The sequence below is a fragment of the Sus scrofa genome, chromosome 15, assembly GCF_000003025.6.
Source record: "Sus scrofa isolate TJ Tabasco breed Duroc chromosome 15, Sscrofa11.1, whole genome shotgun sequence".
Lineage (NCBI taxonomy): Eukaryota > Metazoa > Chordata > Mammalia > Artiodactyla > Suidae > Sus > Sus scrofa.
In genome coordinates this window covers 32,678,523-32,695,921 of record NC_010457.5, presented here as the reverse complement: position 1 = coordinate 32,695,921, position 17,399 = coordinate 32,678,523, and the positions used below count along the sequence as shown (strand labels likewise).

Here is a 17,399-nt window from a genome sequence, read left to right as displayed (position 1 = left end):
CTTGGTCCCGTCAAGGCTCTCACCCAAATCTCCCACCAAGAAGTGACCATGCTCCTGGCTGCGACCCTGACACCCCAAGTCAACGTGCTTTTCTGGGAATATCAAGGAGGTGAAGGACTGTATTAGAGCAGAGGGGGCAAATGCGGGAAACGCCCCCCCAGGGGAGAACCACCAGGGTGACAGATGAGAGGAAGGTTACCAGGGGCCAGTGACAAGGGTCCATCTGAAATTTCAACATCCCTCACGATAAAAATCTTTTCCAGAGTGAGAAGATGATATACTGCAAACTGCCCCTCTTCCTTTGAAAGAGTAAATGAAATGTCTCCACCCATAAAGACTTTGACTGGTTATTTACTGCCAGGAGGGGGAAAAGGCAGGTCTCTGCTCCCAAAGACACTTAGTGGGGGATGGGTGAGCAGTGGACATGGCCCCTCAGCTGTCCTGAGGACACACCACAGTCCTGGTGTTTGAGGGACAAGGGACAGAGGAGATCTCTGCTGGAGGGACCTGTGCATCCCCCTTCACTCACCATCAGCTCTGTGACTTCCTGTGTCCCCACACAGAAGCAGAGCCGCCACCACCAATGCCTGAAAGCCCTTTAAAAACCCCATAAGATCATCAGGTCCCTCTTAGATAAGTCCCATCCTGGGTGTGGGGTTTAACCACAGTCTCCGCCAGCCCCCCTCCTCCGCGCACACATGTAACAGCACGTGTGACACGTGACATCAGCAGGACCAGAACCCAGACCTCATCTCACATCACCTCCCTGGGTTTCTGGATTTCTCTGCCTCCCTCACTACCTCCCCAACCACAGCACTGCATCCCTGAGCTGCTTACAGACCCATCTCGATCCGAATAGGGAAAACCTCCCCCAGAAGCTGTGAGGTTTCTGCAGCATCTGTGCTCACCTCCACCACCCCTATCACCTCCATCCCCTCCACCTCCACCACCTCCACCACCCCATCACCTCCATCACCTCCACATTCTCATCACCTCCATCACTCCACCATCTCCATCACCTCCACCAACTCCATCACCTCCAACTCCATCACCTCCACCATCCCTATCCCCTCTACCACTGCCATCATCTCCACCTCCATTACTACCACCTCCACCACCTCCATCACCTCTACCTCCACCATTACTTCCATCTTCTCCACCAATTCCATCACCTCCATCATCAATACCACCTCCATCACCTCCACACCCTCCATACCTCCATCACCACTACTGCTGGGGCTGTCCCCCCACCATGCAGACGTGGCCTGGTAGCAGGGAAAGGGGTCACACGATACCTGAGCAGTCCCCATGGTGGCGGAGCTGAGCACGGGCCGAGGGCATTCACTGGCAGCTGCTGGGAAACCGGGCAGAGCTATGGCCGAGCCTCAGGTGGTGGGAAGGCCTATGATGAGGAATGGACAGAAATGGGGAAAACATGATAAAAAAGGGTAAACAATCTCCCCCATGGGGAAAAAAAAACATATGGAATGTACATTTTAAAAAATGATACTGAGCAATAATTAAATCAATTGAAAACAGCAATATGGCAAGAACAAAGCAGGCAGAGAAGCTGTTTATAAAAAATAAGTCCAGGCATTTTAAAATAAGACAATTTTTAAATAAGACATTTTTAAATGGAACAGCGGGTGGCATCAGCGTGTCCAGCATGTGTACATTATGCAAGTATTTCGATTCTCAAGCAGGGTTTGAAGTTATGATAAATAGGTTTCACAACTCAAAATATTCAACCACATAGAAATAACAAAGCCATACTTTAACTCAGGGTGATGACCCCTCACATAATTTGAGGATGGAAACAATATTTGTGAACTTAGACTGGTTGTGCAAAGAAACAGGCAGATTCCAAGAAGCAAAAGAACCATCCCAGGGAATATTAATAACTGATCATTTTTTCCCCGGGGGAAAAATAAAAGTGCTATCCCCAGATAAAACAGCATGGCATTTTTTAAAGAGGTAATCGTTCATGTGCTCTGATAAATTATAAAAACTTCTCCTTTTTTCACTGCATACTAATACACAAAATTGTCGTTTCCCCCAAAACGAATCAGACGGAGGAGGAACACATGCTTTATAACATAACACTGCAAAATGTGTTGTGCTTTTTTCATACTGAGCCAGTACACTCACAAACGCTCACGCACAGACACTTCACATGGACTTGAAACACTGTGGTCACATGACATTAACTTCCACAAAGCCCAGAAGACAACATGTTGTATATTATCTTCTGAAAATCCTGTTTTGTCACCAAAATCTCCGGCAAGCATCAGCCTGATCACATGCTACCAAATGCCACACACTCACTTTCAAATATACAATCCTAAAACAGTGAGCAAATGAGCCATGTCTTACTTTAGCAAAAACCCTCCACAAACACTGACTGGAACACATACGTTAATTTACATTTGTTGTGATTGTCAACCTAAACTGTATTTATTTCAAGGCATTTACCTTTCCAGAATTGTCGCCCTGCTCTTCTGTTTGAGTTATTCACTCACTCTACCAAGATTTCCCCACACAAGTGTGGAGTTAGGCAAACCTCACTTTAATGCACTGACTTTGTTGCACTTTGCAGATACTGTGGTTTTTTTAAAAAAATTAAAGGTCTGTGACAATCCTGCATTGAGCAAGTTTACTAGCACCATTTTCTTTATTTTTTTTTAACAGCCACACCTGCAGCATATGGAAGTTCCCAGGCCAGGGGTCAAATCAGAGCTGCAGCTGCCAGCCTATGCCACAGCCACAACACAGGATCCAAGCTTCATGGGCAATCTAGCCACAGCCTGCAGCAATGCTGGATCTTTAACCCACTGATTGAGGCTAGGGATTGAACCCCAACCCTAGGGACACCATGTCAGGTTCCTCAACCCGGAGCCACAATGGGAAATCTGACACCATTTTTCCAACAGCATTTGCTCGGAGCCACATTTTGGTCGTTCTCACAGTATTTCAACCTTTCCCATTATCGTTGCATTTGTTATGGTGATCTGTGATCAGTGACCCTCGATGTTACTGTTGTGATTGTTTGGGGCACCATGAACTGCGCCCATATTAAGACAGGAATTTAATCCGTAAAGGTTGGGTGTGATCTGACAGCTCCACAGACCAGCAGTTCCCCGTCTCTCACCCTCTTCCGGCCTCCCTGCTCCCTAGGACATAACAACACTAAAGTTACACCATGTAGCTCTCCCTACAAGGGCCTCTAAGTGTTCAAGAAAGAGGAAGAGTCACACATCTCTCACTTTTTTTTTTTTGCTGCATCCTCAGCACGTGGAAGTTCCCAGGGTAGGGATCAAACCTGTGGCACAGCAGTGACCTGAATCCCTGCAGCGACAACCCCGGATCATTAACCTGCTTCGCCACAGGTAAGCTCCACACGTCTCTTATTTTGAATCAAAAGTTAGGCATGATTAAGCTTCATGAAGAAGGCAGGGGGAAGCTTGGCCTCTTGTGCCCAACAGTCAGCCAAGCTGTGAATGCAGAGGAAGAGTTCTTGAAGGAAATTAAAAGCGCTCCCCCAGTGAACACACAGATGGTAGGAAGCGAAACAGCCTTACTGCTGATTTGGAGAAAGTCGGAGTGGTCTGGATGGAAGATCAAACAAGCCAAAGCCTGATCCAGAGCAAGACCCTACCTCTCTTCCGCTCTAGGGGCGCTGAGAAGTGAGGAAGCTGCAGAAGGAAGTTTGAAGCCGGCAGAGGTTGGTTCACGAGGTTTGAGGAAAGAAGCCACCTCTGTCCCGTAAAAGTGCACAGCGAGGCAGCAAGTGCTGACGCAGAAGCTACAGCAAGTTACCCAGAAGATCCAGCTAAGATCATGCACGGAGGTGGCTGCCCTGAACAACAGATTATCGGTGTAGCCGAAACAGCCTCCTGTTGGAAGGAGCGGCCACCTAGGACTTTCCAGCTAGAGCAGAGGCATCAATGTCAGCGCCTGGCTTAAAGAGGCACAGGACAGGCTGACCCTCTTGTGGGGGGCTCGTGCAGCCGGTGACTTGAAGTTGGAGCCAGTGCTCTTTTACTATGTGACAGTCCCAGGGTCCTTAAGAATTATGTTCAATCGACTCTGCCTGGGCTCTGTAAACGAGGAACAAAGCCTGGATGACTGCACACCTGTTAACGACACACTTGCTGAATATTTTAAGCCTGATGTTGAGACCTATTGCTCAGAAAAAAAGATTTCTTTCAAAACATGACTATGCACTGACAACGCACGTGGTACCCAAGAGCTCTGACAGAGACGGACAATGAGATTCATGGTGTCTTCATGTCTGCAAACCCACATCCATGTTGTAGCCCGTGGATCAGGGAGTCATTTCAACTTTCAACAAAAAGTCTTGTTTGTTTGCTTGTTTGTTTATTGCACCCATGACGTGTAGATGTTCCAGGGCCAGGGACCAAACCCATGCCACAGCAGTGACCCCAGCCACAACAGCAACAACACCGTATCCTTAATCTCCTTCACTATCTGGGGACTCCTCAAGTCTTACTATTTAAGAAATTCAGGAGTTCCTATCGTGGCTCAGCAGGAAAGAATCTGACTAGCATCCATGAGGAATCAGGTTCCATCCCCAGCCTTGCTCAGTGGGTTAAGGATCCAGCACTGCGTAAGCTGTGGTGTAGATCAAAGATGGGGCTCGGATCCTGAGTTGCTGTGGCTGTGGCATAGGTCAGCAGCCACAGCTCTGATTCAACCCCTAGCCTGGGAACCTCCACATGCTGCGGGTGTGGCCCTAAAAAGACAAGACAAGAAAATAAATACATTTCCTAAGGCTATAGCTGCAATAGAGGGTGATTCCTCTTATGGATCTGGGCAACCAAATCAAGTCAACTGAAAATCTGGAAAGGATTTGCCACTCTAGATGCATGAAGAACATTGGTGACTAATGGGAAGAGGTCAAAATAACATTAACAGGGGTTTAGAAGAGGTTGAGTCCAACCCTCATGGATGACTCTGAGGGGCTCAAGATTTCAGTGGAACAAACTCTGAAAAACTGGTTGGGGTGAAGGATGGACTGGGGGTTTGGGACTAGCATATGCACATGAGGTTTATGGAACAACTGGCCACTGAGTCTCTGTACAGCACAGAGAACTCTACCCAACATTCTGTGATAATCTGTGAAGGAAAAGAATCTGAAATATGTGCATGCATAGCAGAATCACGTTGTTGTATAGTAGAATTTACCACAACACTGTAACTTCAATAAAACTTTTTTAAAAATAAAACATATTTTAAAGATAAAAAGACTTCAGTAGAGGAATGCACTGCACATGTGGAAACAGCAAGAGAACTGAATCTAGAAGTGGAGTCTGAAGATGGACTGAGTTGCTGCATCTCAGGATAAAACCTGAAGGATCAGGAGTTGCTACTTCTGGACGAACAGAGAGTGGCTTCTTGAGATGGAAACTATTCCTGGTGAAGAAGCTTCGAAGGCTGTTGAAATGACAACAAAGCCTTTAGAATACTGCAGAAGCCTGGTTGATGAAGCAGTAGCCAGGTTTGAAAGGGTTGACTCCAACTTTGGAAAGAGTTCTCCTGTGGGTAAAATGCTATCAAACAGCACTGCCTGCCATGGAGAAGTTGCTTGTGAAAGGAAGAATCATTTGATGCAGGAGACTCCATTGCTGTCTTATTTTAAACAATTGCCACAGTCACCTCAGCCCTCAGGGTCCACCATCCTCATCAATGAGCGGCCATCAACATCGAGGCTGGACCCTTCACCAGCAAAAAGATTACAGTTCACTGAAAGCTCAGATGGTTGTTAGCATTTTTTAGCAATGCTGTATTTGTTAATTAAGGCAAGTACCTTAGTTTTTCAGACATGTTATTGCATAATCAATAGTTATAGTGTGGTGTAAACATAACTTATACGCACTGGGAAGCCAGGCACTTTGTGTGACTCTCTCTTTTGTGTGGTCTGGAATCGAACCCACAGAATCTCTGAGGTGCGCCTGTACTTAAATATTTTTTCTTGCCTTGAAAACTCATAATTGGCCCTACAAATACCTTACTGTTAGGAATTCGTGTTGTTTCCAATTTTCTCCAATTGCTAACACTTCTGTACATTTTTATATACTCTCAGTGAGTTTATGCAGAATCGATTTTATGATCAAAATTACTGGGTCAAAGGATATGCACATTATTGGTCCAAAATGTAGCCAAAACATTTGTACCTATTTACCCATCACATATTATCAAGTTGTTGTTGTTTTGTCTCTAGTGAAAAAAAAAAGTGTCTCCTTTTCACGGGGTTTAAGGGTCTTTCATAATCAAATATATTTCTGTACAAACTGCCTGTTTCATAGATTAGCCTACTTATTTGGGGTGACAACTTTTAATAATCTCTAATTTACTTTTTAGTATCTCTTATGTATTACAGACCACTGTCTGCTCTATAGGTTACAGATTTTTTTTCTTTGTCATCCTTACGTTAACTTCATCAATGGCATCTTTCAACAATTTAGATGGGCTTAATATTGTTTATGTGACCAAATCTATCAATCCTGTCCTTAAAGATCTCTGATGAGAAAGTTCTTCGCAATTCCACAATTTTTAAAATATTTTCTATTAAATTTTCTTTTAGCCCTTCTATAACATTTTTAATTATTAGGACTTTAATATATTTGAAAGTTGAGTTGTGAATTATAAATTAATTTTTTCTCTCCAACAGTAGCAGTTATTCCAACGAGTTGGCCAAATAAACCATCTTTTCTCCACCAACTTAAAAATGCCACTCAGATAAAGACGTTCTGTTCTACAGGAGAATGAGCTGTTCTTCAGCAGGAGAATGAGCGGTTCTCTCGGGCAGACCAGAACTCCCACACTCAGGTTTTCCTTAAAACTCTTTTTTGGACAATCTTATGATTTCTTCCTTTAGTTAATTTCATTATCCTTTAATTAACTTCCCTCTCCCCACCTTCATTTCCCCTCCAAACAGGATTCTTAATAAAATTACATCAGATACACACGTGAAGGGAAGTGATGTGTTTTAATACTGAGTTTCCCACTAACATGCTCTCCATGCCAGGAACTTGGTAATATTTATGTCCTTTCCAAATATTTTATCATTTTCCCTTAAGACCTTATCCATTCCTGTTTTATCCGAAGGTATTTGCAGGGTTTCTTGTTCCAAGAACGGACTTATTTTTGCTATTTTAACACATATGGTACAATGATTTTTATTACTAATTTTCTATTTGTTCTACATAATCAATGTTCCTACTTATCTAGTAGATTTTGTACAGCATCTTCCATTTTTCACTGAAATTAAGTCTTGATTTCCAATATCTTAGCTCCTTTATTTTCTATAAGCCTTAACTAGAGACCCTAGACAATATGGACTAATGGTGTTCATTTCGGCATTTTTTTTTACTTTCCAACTTTTTAGTATTTCCTCCATAACTACCATGACTGCTGTAGGGTTTCTGGTTATATCCTTACTCCTGCTAAGAAAGGTCCCTGCCATCACTCTTTCCCTTAGAATGTTCATAAATGGATTCTCTATCATTTCAAGGTCTTTCAGTATCTACTGATATAACTATGTATTTTTTTCTATTTTAACATAATGTTCATTTTATGCAATCCTACAATAGAGATTCTATTGTTGAAATAATCTTGCATTTATGGGAAAAAAGCTACTTGGTCATATTTAATATACAGCTAATTCAATGTGCTAATAATTTGCATATGCAATTTATATTTATACTCTTAAGTGAAATTAGCCTTTTTCTGGTGCATTACTAAATTATGGGACAATTCATTAAAGAGAGTGATGTTTATTTCTCCAAAATAGTTTAAATAACATAGAATTATCAATTCATGCAGTTTTTGTAGAATTTACCTATGAAACTGAGCCAGTGCTTTAATAAAAGTATATTTATGGGAGATGGGATTAAGATGGTGGAATAGAAGGACTGGAGTCAACTTCTCTCCTAAAAACAACAAAATTCACAACTAAAGGCTGAGCAATCTTCAACCAAATGGACCAGAAATCTTAAAAAAGATATCCTACTCCAGATGACAAAGAAGAGGCCACATCAAGAGGTAGGAGAGGCAATTACGTGATATAAACAACCCCATACCTCCAAGGTGGGAAGCCCCACAGACTGGAAACTAACTGGTTCACAGAGACTCACCTAAAGAAGTGAGAGTTCTGACCCCAAATCAAATTCCCATGTATGGGGATCTGGCCCTGGGAGAAAGAGCCCCTGGAGCATCTGGCATTGAAGGCCAGTCGGGCTGGTGTGCAGGAGCTCCATGGGACTGTGAAAACGGAGACCCCATTCTTAAAAGGCACACACAGACTTTCACGTGCACTGGGTCCCAGGGCAAAGCAAAGTCTCCAAGGAATCTGGGTCAAACTGACTGCACTTCTTGGAGGACATCCTGGGAAAACAGGGGTGAATGTGGCTTGTGAGGGAAGGACATTGGAAGCAAAGCTCTTGGGAATATTCAGCAGCATGCCTTTCTCTGGAGGTGGCCATTTTGGGAAAATCTGACCCCATCCGTCAGTCAGCCTGAGAAGCCCCAGGGCAAACAACAATCCAGGTGGGATCACAGCCCACCCCTCAGTAAAAAGCTGCCTAAAGACCCCTCAGTCATAGAGCCAACTCTAATCCCATCCAGAGACAAAGCTCCACCCACCAGAGGGATTAGAATCAGCTCTACATACCAGTGAGCAGGCATCAGCCCCTCCCTTCAGGAAGCCTACAACAAGCCCCCATACCAACTTCAACCACAAGGGGGGCAGACACCAGAAGTAAGAGAGGCTTCAGCTCTATTAACTGTAAAAAGGTCACCACACCAAAAACCTTTCAAAATGAAAAGACAGAGAAATATAACTCAGATGAGGGAGAAAGGAAAACCCCAGAAAATCAGCTAAGTGATGAGATTCTCAGCCTCCAGGAAAAAGACTTTAGACTGTTGATGCTGAAGACGATGCAAGACATTGGAAATAAACTGGAGGCAAAGATGGATAACTTACAGGAAACACCGAGCAAAGAGATACAAGATATAGAACTGAAACAAGAAGAGATGCAAAATACAATAACTGAAATAAAAAATTCTCTAGAAGCAGCCAACAGCAGAATATAGGAGGCAGAAGAATAATAAGCGAGGTGGAGGACAGATTAGTAGAAATTACGGATGTGGAACAGAAAAGAGAAAAAAGATGGAAAACAAATGAAGAGAATCTCAGAGAACTCTGGGACAACATGAAACACACAAACATCTGTATTACAAGGGTGCCAGAAGGGGAAGAGAGAGAGAAGGGGACAGAAAAATATTTCAAGAGATAATAGCTGAAAACTTCCTAACATGGGAAAGGAACTGCTCACTCAAATCCAGGAAGCGCAATGAGTACCATATAAAATAAACCCAAGGAGGAATACCCTGAGATGCATATTAATCAAACTGACCAAAATAAAGACAAAGAGAAAATCCTGAAAGCAGCTAGGGAAAAGAAACAAGTAACACAAAAGGGAACCCTAATAGGATTGTCAGCAGATTTTTCAGCAGAAACTGTGGGCCACAAGGGAGTGGCATGATATAATCAACGTGATGAAAGGAAAAAACCTCCAACCAAGATTACTTGACCCAGCAAGGCTCTCATTCAGATTTGAAGGAGAAATCAAAACCTTCACAGATCAACAAAAGCTGAGAGAATTCATGAACACCAAACCAGCCTTACCACAAATACCAAAGGAACTTCTCTAGGCAGAAAAGAAAAGACAGCAACAGGAAACAAAAATTCCACAAATGACAAGGCTCATCAGTAAAGGTATATCTACAGGAAAGCTATGAAATCATCCACACACAATTATACTACCAAAATCAGAAATCATGAGAAGAGGAGGGTACAAATGCAGGACACTGGAGATGAACTTGCAATTAAGAGAACAACAACTTAAAACAATCTCATACATATATAGACTCTTATATCAAAACTTCAGAATAACTGCAACCAAAAATCTACAACTAATACACAAACAAATACGAAAAATCAACTCAAATACAACACGAAAGATAGTCATCAAACCAGAAGAGGAGAGAACAAGAGAAGAAGGGAAGAAAAAAGAACAACGAACAAATCCAAAACAATTAATAAAATGGCAATGAAAACATACATATCAATAATTACCTTAAATGTTAATGGACTAAACACCCCAACCAAAAGACACACACTGGCTGAATGGATATGAAAACAAGACCCATATATATGCTGTATTCAAGAGACCCAATTCACTTCTAGGGACACATACACATTGAAAGTGAGAGGATGGAAGAAAATATTCCATGCAAACGGGGATCAAAAGAAAGCTGGAGTAGCAATACTCATTTCAGACAAAATAGACTTTAAAATGAAGAATGTTTTAAGGGACAAAGAAGGTCACTACATAATGATCAAAGGATCACTCCAAGAAGAAGATAGAACAATTTAAAATATCTACATACCCAACACAGGTTCACCACAATATATAAGGAAACTGCTAACAACCTTAAAAGGACACATCGACAATAATAGTGGGGGACATTAACACCCCACCTACAGCAACAGACAGATCATCCAGACAGAAAATCACTAAGGAAACACAGGCCCTCAATGAAGCATTAAACAAGATGGACTTAATAGATATTTATAGGACATTCCAGCCAAAAGCAACAGAATACACATTCTTCTCAAGTGCACATGGAACATTCTCTAAGATTGATTACATCCTGGGCTACAAATCCAACCTCAGTAACATTAAGAAAATTGAAATCATATCAAGCATCTTTTCCGACCACAACGCTATACGACTCGAAATCAGCAACAAGAAAAAAACTGCAAAAAACACAAACACGTGGAGACTCAACAACATGCTACTAAACAACCAATGGATCACTGAAGAAATCAAACAGGAAATTAAAAAATACCTAGAAGCAAATGACAACAGATATAACACTCTGAAACCTATGGGATGCAGCAAAAGCTGTTCTAAGAGGAAAGTTTATAGCAATACAAGCCCATCTCAGGAAACAAGAAAAAGCTCAAATAAACAAGCTAACTTCACATCTAAAGCAGCTTGAGAGAGAAGAACAGACAAGACCTAAAGTTAGTAGAAGGAAAAAAATCATAAAGATCACGAACAAACATCAATGAAATAGAAACGAAGAAAACCATAGAAAAGATCAATGCAACGCAAAGCTGGTTCTTTGAAAAGATCCACAAAATTGAGAAACCCTTAGTCAGACTTATCAAGAAAAAAAGAGAGGACGCAAATCAATAAAATTAGAAATGAAAAAGGAGAAGTAACAACGCACATCACAGAAATACAAAGGATCATGAGAGACTACTATATGCAACTATACACCAATAAAACCTAGAAGAAATGGACAAATTCTTAGAAAAGTACAATCTTCCAAGACTAAACCGAGATGAAATAGAAAAGATGAATGCACCCATCACAAGAACTGAAATGGAAACTCTGATTAAAAAACTTGCAACAAACAAAAGTCCAGGACCAGACAGCTTCACAGGCGAATTCTATCAAACATTTAGAGAAGAGCTAACACCTCTCCTTCTGAAACTATTTCAAAAAAGTGCAGAGGAAGGGATACTCCCAAACTCATTCTGTGAGGCCACCATCACCCTGATACCAAAACCAGACAAAGACACCACAAAAAAAGAAAACTACAGGCCAATGTCACTGATGAACATAGATGCATACATCCTCAACAAAGTATAAGCAAACCACATCCAACAATACATTAAAAGGATTGTACATCATGATCAAGTGAGATTTATCCCAGGAATGCAAGGGTTCTACAATATCTGCAAATCCATCAGTGTGATACACAATTAACAAACTGAAGAATAAAAACCATATGACCCTCTCAATAGACGTGGAAAAAGACTTTGACAAAATCCAACACCCATTTCTGATAAAAACCCTTCAGAAGTGGGCATAGAGGGAACCTACCTCAACATAATAAAGGCCATTTATGACAAACCCACAGCGAACATCATTCTCAATGGTGAAGAGCTGAAAGAATTCCTGCTGAGATCAGGAACAAGACAAGGATGTCCTCTCTCGCCACTACTCTTCAACATAGTTTTGGAAGTCCTAGCCACAGCAATCAGAGAAGTAAAAAAAAAAAATAAAACGAATCTAAATTGGAGAGGAAGAAGTAAAACTATCACTATTTGCAGATGACATGACACTATACCTAGAAATGCTAAAGACTGTACTTCAGAAAACTGTTAGAGCTCATCCACAATTTGATGAGCTCATCTGGCAAAGTCGCAGGATACAAAACTAATACACAGAAATTGACGGCATTTTTATACACTAACAATGAGAGAGCAGAAAGAGAAATTAGGGAGCAATCCCATTTACCATCGCATCCAAAAGAATAAAATACCTAGGACTAAACCTACTTAAAGAGACAAAAGAACTGTACTCTGAAAACTATAAGACATTGATGAAAGAAATCAAAGATGACACAAATAGATGGAAATACATACCATGCTCTTGGATGGAAGAGTCAATATTATCAAAATGACAAGCATGCCCAAGGCAATATACAGATTCAATGCAATCCCTATCAAATTATCAAGGACACGTTTCAGAGAATTGAACAAAATATTTTAAAGTTTGTTTGGAAGCACAAAAGACCCAGAATAGCCAAAGGCATCCTGAAAAAGAAAAACAGAGCTGGAGCAATCAGGCTCCTGGACTTCAGACTATACTACAATGCAACAATTATCAAAACCATATGGTACTGGCACAAAGACAGAAATATAGATCAGTGGAACAGGATAAAAGCCCAGAATTCAACCCACGCACCTACGGCCAACTCATCTATGACAAAGAGGCAATGGATAAAAGACAGCCCCTTCAGTAAGTGGTGCTGGCAAAAATGGACAGCCACATGGAAAAGAATGAAATTAGAACACTCCATAACACCATACACAAAAAGAAACTCCAAATGGATTAAAGACCTAGATATAAGACAAGACACTATAAAACTCTCAGAGGAAAACATAGGCCAAACACTCTCTGACATCAATGATAGCAACATCTTCTCAGATACACTTCTTAGAGTATTGACAATAAAACCAAAAATAAACAAATGGGACCTAATCAAACTTAAAAGTTTACGCACAGCAAAGGAAACCCTAACAAAACGAAAAGACAACTCACAGAATGGGAGAAAATCTTGCAAGTGAATTGACTGACAAGGGATGATCTCCAACATTTATAAACACCTCCTACGGCTCAATAGCAAAAAAACAAACAACCCCATCAAAAAATGGGCAGAAGATCTAAACAGACAATTCTCCAAAGAAGACATACAGATGGCCAAAAGACACATGAAAAGATGTTCAACATCACTCATTAGTAGAAGAATGCAAATCAAAACCACTCTGAGGTACCACCTTACACCAGCCAGCATGGCCATCATCCAAAAGTCTACAAACAAGAAGTGCTGGAGAGGGTGTGGGGAAAAAGGAACCCTATTAATTACACTGTTGGTGGGATTGTAAATTGGTGCAACCACTGTGGAAACAGTATGGAGATGCCTCAGACAACTAAACATAGAACTACCACTTGATCCAGCAATCCCACTCCTGGGCATCTATCCAGAGAAAACCATGCCTCGCAAAGACACATGTACTCTGATGTTCATTGCAGCACTCTTTTCAATAGCCAAACATCAAACAACCCAAAGTCCATCACAGAGGAGTGGATCAAGAAGAGGTGGTACAAATACACAATGGAATATTACTCAGCCATTAAAAAGAACAAAATACCAGCATTCTTAGCAACATGGATGGACCTAGAAATTATCATGCTAAGTGAAGTCAGCCATACAATGAGACACCAATATCAAATGCTTTCACTGACATGTGGATTCTGAAAAAAGGAGAGACAGAACTTCTTTGCAGAACAGATGCTGACTCACAGACATTGAAAATCTTATGGTCTCCAGAGGAGACAGTTTGGGGGGTGGGGGTGCTTGGGTTGTGGGATGGAAATCCTGTGAAATTGGATTGTGATGATCATTATACAACTACAGATGTGATAAATTCATTTGAGTAATAAAAAATGTAAAAAAAAGTATATTTATGAAAAACTTTAATTTTCCCATGGTTACTGTTCTGGTCACACCTTCTAACTTTGTTGAGTCATTTTTGTGGCACCTATATTCACCATGAAAACCAATCATTTCATCTTGATTTTCAAACTTCTCAGTAAAAAATCTACATATTATCATATGGCTCTTTTAACTTTATTATTTGTGATTCTATCGTATTTTCCATCCCTAATTCTTTATATTCTTGAATTCTTCATTTTCTTTATTAATCTTTCCACAAATTTATCTATTCTCAGTACATTATTTTCTTATAAACATCATAGATCTCAATGTTGTATTTAATCCAGTCTGAGTATCTTTTTTAATATTCAATCTTTGTTCATTCTTATTTATTTTGATTATTGATAAATTAGGACTTATTTTGTCCTGATGTTCATGTTTAATTTAATATGTGTTTCTTTATTCTTTTTTTCTGCATTACTAACTTTTATAGAATTTTCATTCTACTTCTTTTATACCTACATATTTTATTTCTCCTTTGAAAGTTTTAACATATGCAATTATACATACATACTTTTCTAGCAAAGCCATCAATTAACTAGTGTCTCTAACATCCCAGCATCTCTAACAATTAATAGTATCTCTAACAAATGAAGATCATTAGAACACCTCACTTTCCTCCAAATGTCACTTCCTGACACCATGCCACCTCTGTTCTGATATGACGATTATATGGATACCAGCTGGGGATGCTTGTCAAAGAGAAAAATGTGTCACTTATTCTAAAATTAAAACTTATAATAAAACCCAGAAATAAACCCAGACACTTACAGTCAATCTTCAACAAAGGAGGCAAGAATATAAAATGGGAAAAAGACAGTCTTTGCAGTAAGTGGTGTGGGAAAATTCAACGATGCATGAAAATCAATGAAACTGGAACACACCCTGACACTATACACAAAAATAAACTTAAAGTGCTTAAAAACTTAAACATAATACAAGACACCATCACACTCCTAGAAGAGAACACAGGCAAACATTCTCTGACATCAATCTTACAAATGTTTTCTCAGGTCAGTCTTCCAAAGCAACAGAAATAAAAGCAAAAATAACCAATAGGACCTAATCAAACTGACAAGCTTTTGCACAGCAAAGGAAACCATAAAAAAAAGACAACTTATAGAATGGGAGAAAATAGTTTCAAATGATGCAACTGACAAGGGCCTAATCTCTAAAATATACAAACAACTTATACATCTCAACAGCAAAAAAGCCAACAACCCAATTGAAAAATGGGCAAAAGACCTGAATAGGCATTTCTACAAAGAAGATATAACTATGGCCAACAAGCACATGAAAAAATGCTCAATATCACTAATTATTAGAGAGATGCAAATCAAAACTACTCTTAGATACCACCTCACACCAGTCAGAATGGCCACCATTAATAAGTCCACAAATAACAATGGCTTGAGAGGGTGTGGAGAAAGGGAACCCTCCTGCACTGTTGGTGGGAAGTAAATTGGTACAACCACTTTGGAAAACAGTATGGAGGTTCCTTAGAAAACTATATATAGAACTACCATATGACCTAGCAATCCACTCTTGGGCAGATATCTGGTCAAAACTTTCCTTGAAAAAGACACATGCAGCACTATTCACAATAGCCAAGACATGGAAACAACCCAACTATCCATCGACAGATGAATGGATTAAGAATATGTGGTATATATACACAATGGAATACTACTAAGCCATAAAAAAGAACAAAATAATGCCACTGGCAGCAACATGGATGGAACTAGAGACTCATACTGAGTGAAGTAAGTCAGAAAGAGAAAGATGGATGCCATATGATATCACTTATATCTGGAATCTAATATATAGTAAAAATGATCCTTTCTACAGAAAAGAAAATCATGGACAGGGAGAACAGACTTGTGGTTGCAAAGGGGGAAGCGGAGGGATTTGGGGTTAATAGATGCAAACTATTGCCTTTGGAATGGATAAGCAATGAGATTCTGCCGTATAGCACTGGGAACTATATCTAGTCACTTATGATGGAGCATAATAATGTGAGGAAAAAGAATGTATATATGTATGTGTGACTGGGTTACCTTGCTGTATAGTAGAAAATTGACAGAACACTGTAAACCAGCTATAATGAAAAAAATAAAAACATTAAAAATAAAAACATTAAAAATAAAAAGAATTATTTTATTGAAAAATCTTATAAATGTACCTTTGGTACTTCTGCTCGCATCTTTCTGGGTTCATTTTCCCTCATTCTCAAAAATATGCCCCTGGAGTTCCCTTGTGGCACAGCAGGTTAAGGATTCAGCATTGTTGCTGCAGCAGCTCTGGTCACTGCTGTGGCTCACATTCAGTCCTTGGCCTGAGAACATCTACATGCTGCAGACATGGCCAAAAACAAAACAAAACAAAACAAAAAATAACAAGAAAAAAAAACACATGCTTCTGTTTTTCTTTCAACATGGTCTCTTGTGTGGTAAACTTTCCAAGTCCTTGTATGTCTGAAAACATCTTCCTTTCACCCTTAATACAGAAGGACAGTTAACTAAGTACAGAATTTAAGAAATTCAGCAAGTACCTCCAGGCACCCATTGTTACTACTGAGACACTTCTTCTTAATATGTAAGCAACTTCTATTTTGTTGATCCAAGTCTTTCAGGATTTTGTCTTCACCCTGAAGGGTGTCTATGGTGCTTACAATGATGGATTTTGATGGGTTTTGTTTTTCTTTATTCCAATTTAGCAGGTGGTTCAATTTTTCGATCTGAAGACAATTTTCCTCAATTTGGGGAATTATCAGTCATTTTATCATAGATACAGACCAACCCCTCCTTTCTCTATATAATTTCTGTCTTTAGCTTTTCTATTAGATGCATTTTTGCCTTTTGGGTGCATCCACTGCATCACCAACTGCTTTCTCATGTTCTCTTTATTGTGCTTAATTTCCAGGGATTTTTTTCATCTTGATCTTCTAGTGCACGAATTACTTTTCAGCTATGCTTGATCTATGACAATCTACTGAGTTTTAATCTCAAGCGTTACCATTGCTATAATATTTCTAACTGGTGCTTTTACATAACTATCTGTTCTTGTTTACAGGTATTCCATGTGGCATACTGGCTAAAAACACAAGATCTGAAGCATAGGTATGGACTCAGAATCCACTCTTACTAGCAACACATCCTCTGCTGCCTGTTTCCTAATGGGTAAAATGGAGAGAACATCAGGACTACCCCTTTAGGTATTTGTAAGGACTAAGCCCTCGT

The 17,399-nt window shown here is 40.1% G+C and overlaps 1 protein-coding gene across 4 annotated transcripts in view; it reads right to left on the bottom strand.

Moving 5' to 3' along the window:
- The window catches only part of DLGAP2 (discs, large (Drosophila) homolog-associated protein 2), a 667,132-nt gene that overhangs the window by 571,398 nt on the left and 78,335 nt on the right, over window positions 1-17,399 (bottom strand). For 3 of the 4 annotated variants that reach the window (XM_021074622.1, XM_021074620.1, XM_021074621.1), the window contains one exon: window positions 1,296-1,402. The exons of the other annotated variant lie outside the window; for it this stretch is intronic. In XM_021074622.1, coding sequence (XP_020930281.1) covers window positions 1,296-1,310 — 15 coding nt within the window. In that variant the 5' untranslated portion in view covers window positions 1,311-1,402. The remainder of the gene's footprint in view (window positions 1-1,295; window positions 1,403-17,399) is intronic. 4 annotated transcript variants of the gene reach the window in all.